We start from the raw sequence: 4,136 nt of genomic DNA on the forward strand, positions 1-4,136 counted from the left end.
AAGCTCCAGTTGGAACGACAACTCAAGCTTAACTTTTTTTGCTTACGTGATTGCTTTATTGGAATGACGTTAGATATCTTAGTCCCGGTCGCAAAGGTTTCGGAGACAGTAAAGACAATATAAATAAGTAAGAAAGTAAAGTGTTATTGAGCTTTTGATAGAATATGGTGTATGTTTGTCAGAAAATTCGTTCCCTTACAATGATGATAGAGCTCACTATTTATAGTTGCACATAAGGAACAAGGTCTTAGGATCAAGCCTCTCTTAACAGACAATTATGAGGGTCATTGAAGAATATGTAATGGTGAGCAGTGAATGACATATTCTCTGTAACGGATCATGTACTTAATGTTCTAGACTACTCTTCATTGAATAGTACCGGATGACAGTCATTTAATTTGCTATTTTTTTGATAAGTCATTTAATTTACCTTTATGAATATCATTCTCTCCGATGACAAGCGAGATCATCGCCCTCGAATCCGACTGTCTTTTGTCTTCGGCTACACGTGTTGCTTTCTTATGCGATCATTAAATATGAACATTTTTTACCCCATACAAATTTCAAGATCACAAATACAAATTTTTCCTTTACTGGTGATTAATGAGCGTCCCATTGTTAATTATTGTCTTTTTATACCGTTTTCAAGTAATTACAATTCTATACCTGGGAACCTACATTTTCTTTTTCGTTTTCCTTCTAAAATTTAATTTCAAAGGAAAGCATCCTTATTAGCTAGGTTTAGAAAGAAACAAAGAACACACCAAATTTTATCTCTTTTTTCAAACAACTCAATGAGATAAGATCTCTTTGCCAACTTTTGGAGTCTAGTTATCAATAAAAGGTGGTGTTAGCTCAACTAATTAATACTGTCAAAAGACAGTTCAAAAAGGAAACTTGACAATTACTTGTTAAATGAAAAGGATATATATCAACAAATTAAAATTAATATACAAGTATCCGTATTTGACGTTAAATAAGAGAAAAAAAAGTCTAATAAATTACATCTCACAAATACCTTTGATACTCTAGTAAACACTCTAGATTATTAGTGTTTAATGAAAAATATTCTTATTAATTTATACAAATTACAATTACGATGATAAAAAACGGACATTCAGCCTAATTCGACCGCAAAAATTAACTCATGAGATGAGAATTGCGTAGATAATATAAGGAGACCAAGTCCCTTGTTCCCCTCCGAGGAGACTCAAGAAAGGATGCCATTGCAACCCCTTCTTTTGTGGGGGCAATATTATTTTGTTGAAATATTCCAACGTAACGTATTTTTCTATATCATGTCCAAAGTGGTTCCCAAGCTGCATATACACTATTGTCTTCCAAAAAGAGGCTGGTATTTCCATAAAATTGTGCATCATTCTTATCTTTGTTTACTTGATTTTGTGACATCTCCAAATTGGCGTTTTGTGACTGCACATTCAACATCTCTACTTGAGCCTTGGCAAGTTGTGCTTGAAGATCACTAATTTGTTTCTGCAGCTGCCAAATTGCACCTGCGCAGCCATACACTGGATCTCTGATCCTTGCATTTGCCTCATACACCATGCTATTCACTGCATCTGCTCTTTGATCCTCCCCAAGTTCCTATTAATAATTAGATTTTGTGCATTTAATTTCGCCCTAAGGTTTACAGAGATATTATGATCATCTATGAATGAAATGAAGATATACCCGAAAATGTAACGTTGGGCTATGGGGTCAACATTGATCCATCCTAAGAGTGAATTGCTTCAGCAGGAAACGATGAAGTCATAGTTTATGGTAATTAAACTTGTGGAGGGATTAGCTATAGATTAGATAAATTAAGTTAAATTCCCCTTAGATCACTAAACTCTAAGTGTGGAATGTGAAAGAGAATGCATCTTAATTCTTAAAGGGGCCGCACAACAACTTTGTATCCGTTTTTTTCTTTTATTTAATAACGGGAAAAGTACTATGGTGCAAGTGAAATAAAAAATAAAAGAAGAATAACTAAAATGAAACATTCTTTCAAGGCAGATAGGTCTCCTAGCCCCTTAGGTGTTTGATACGATGAAGCCAGGAAAATATTTTATAAGAAAAAGACACTAATTTTTTTGGGGGTTGGATTATCACTTTTTAGGAAAAATAACTTGCCTCACTTATTAAGTGAAAGTCATTTTACTTACAACTTTTTTAACTTATAGCTCCGTATTACCTGCATTATTTAACTCGTAGACATTATATATAGTCATTACTATTAAAAATTTCATCAAAATATTCTCCGATTTACTAATATTATTAGTACTTGTAACAAAATATTGTAGTTTTTTTTTTTTTAATTTTTTTTACTCACCAACCAAATACAAAAAAAAAAAAAGTTCCTCATATATACCAAACACTTATCCGTGTTCACATCTGAAACCCTTGTGATTATTATACACAAAGAAAATCAAGAAAGATGATTAACGTAGAAATACCTGCAATGATTTGATGATGTTGCTGGCACCAAAGACTCGATGAGCATTGGTAAACTTGAGGGGCTCCGTGGGCGGAAAGTACGGTGCCAACACACATTTATCGATGCATCTCCGGCGGAGGATTTTGCAGGCTGCGCAAGGTGTTATCGGAACAACTGGCGGAGATGATGGAGGAGCAGCCGTACTTCCACCGGCAGAAAAAGATGAAGAAGCTAAAGTTTGTGAAGTAGTAATAATGGTGGTTTTGTTAACGCAGTCCATGTTAATTGGCGTGTGGGGTTTTATGGCAAATGTATATAGAGACCAAAATCACTTTGGTGGGACTTGAAAGGGTTGTGGTTTAGCAAAGGGCTCTATGTATATATAGAGACCAAAACAAAGCCCGGGAAGAGGGTTTCATATCGCTCAAGAATAATGACGTCACCCCACGTATGTGGTCAGCTAAATGACATCATCATTGAAACAAATAGTATATGTATATCCTACGGTAACATGTATAATGACCATAAAAATAATAACTATAAATTATACATGCACATACATAGGTACCTAGTGTGTACATAAAGAAGTAAAAAAAAAAAAGAAGAAGAAGGGAGGTACTTTGTTTCAAAATCATTTGACGAAAAGAGTTCGAAAAGTTCCTTCCAAACTAGATAGATACATATACTGAAAATAATAATGTCAAGCTTTTAACAAAATGGAAAAAGTTAACCAAGTGAAATTAAAATCAGACAGAACAAACATTATATTATGAGCAGCTGAGAATATTTGTCTTCGAGACACTTGTTATATTAAAACTGCACATAGAAAATTTTATATGTTCATTTTGCGGGTTGCTGTTCAAATTTTATCCTCGTTTTAAAGATCTTGCAAATATAAACTTAATGGCAGACGACCACCACTTCCCAAATTTAAAAGTTTTCCAGCCATTTTCTTCATCCACCATCTCCATCAGCATACAATCAGATCAGATTCAAATCGGGAATGCATATCTAACACTTGTCTCGAATTTGGATTGTATATGCGTGCGTTGAATAAATATTAGTACTAAATAAAGTTAAAAACATGTTCATATAGACTGAGGCATATCCTTTATTTTCCTTCCATAAAATGCATCTAGCAAAACAAAATTTGCTAATTCGACAAGATTTGTGAACAATTTAATAAATTAAGTAGAATGAAGATTGTATACAAGTTATGTGATGTTTGGCAAAAATGCTACTCCCTCCGTTCCAATTTATGTGAACATGTTTAACTGGACACGGAGTTTAAGAAAAAATGAAGACTTTTTGAATTTGTGGTTCTAAACAAGTTAAAAAAGGATCCAGAGTATTTGTGTGGTTATAAAAGCTTCTCATTAAAGGTAGAATTCGAAGTTTAAGCAAAATTGTTTCCAAATTTAGAAAGGGGTCATTCTTTTTGGAACGAACCAAAAAGGAAATAGATTCACATAAACTGGAGCGGAGGGAGTATATTTTTAATACATTACTCACCTTACATGTTCTTAGTTTAGTGGTTAATTGTGCGACATTTGAGCTAAATTATGTTGTTTTATGTGTAGGAGCATCAGAAGAAAGAGTCGAATGAAAGTTGCAAGAAAAGAGCACAAAAACACAAAGTACTCAAACCTGGATACAGGCCAGCCGTAGCCAGCTTGGCCGCGCTACATGCCAGGCA

At 34.1% G+C, this 4,136-nt stretch overlaps 1 protein-coding gene across 1 annotated transcript; it reads right to left on the reverse strand.

The window, feature by feature from the left end:
* Window positions 1-1,296: 1,296 nt before the first annotated feature.
* LOC107802043 (LOB domain-containing protein 1-like) lies at window positions 1,297-2,720 on the reverse strand. Its single transcript, XM_016625481.1, has 2 exons — window positions 2,460-2,720; window positions 1,297-1,605 (listed from the first exon to the last, which is right to left on the reverse strand). The coding sequence occupies exons 1-2, from the start codon at window positions 2,718-2,720 to the stop codon at window positions 1,297-1,299; spliced, it is 570 nt and encodes a 189-aa protein (XP_016480967.1).
* Between the last annotated feature and the right edge of the window lie 1,416 nt (window positions 2,721-4,136).

This window comes from Nicotiana tabacum, chromosome 11 (assembly GCF_000715075.1).
Source record: "Nicotiana tabacum cultivar K326 chromosome 11, ASM71507v2, whole genome shotgun sequence".
Classification (NCBI taxonomy): domain Eukaryota; kingdom Viridiplantae; phylum Streptophyta; class Magnoliopsida; order Solanales; family Solanaceae; genus Nicotiana; species Nicotiana tabacum.

What these genes read in the sequence shown, in the direction of transcription:
- LOC107802043 (XM_016625481.1), bottom strand. Translation starts at nt 2,720, where the DNA reads ATGGACTGCGTTAACAAAACCACCATTATTACTACTTCACAAACTTTA. An exon ending in ACATCATCAAATCATTGCAG is followed by an intron (nt 1,606 to 2,459) that starts GTATTTCTACGT and finishes AATTATTAATAG; the next exon opens with GAACTTGGGGAGGATCAAAG.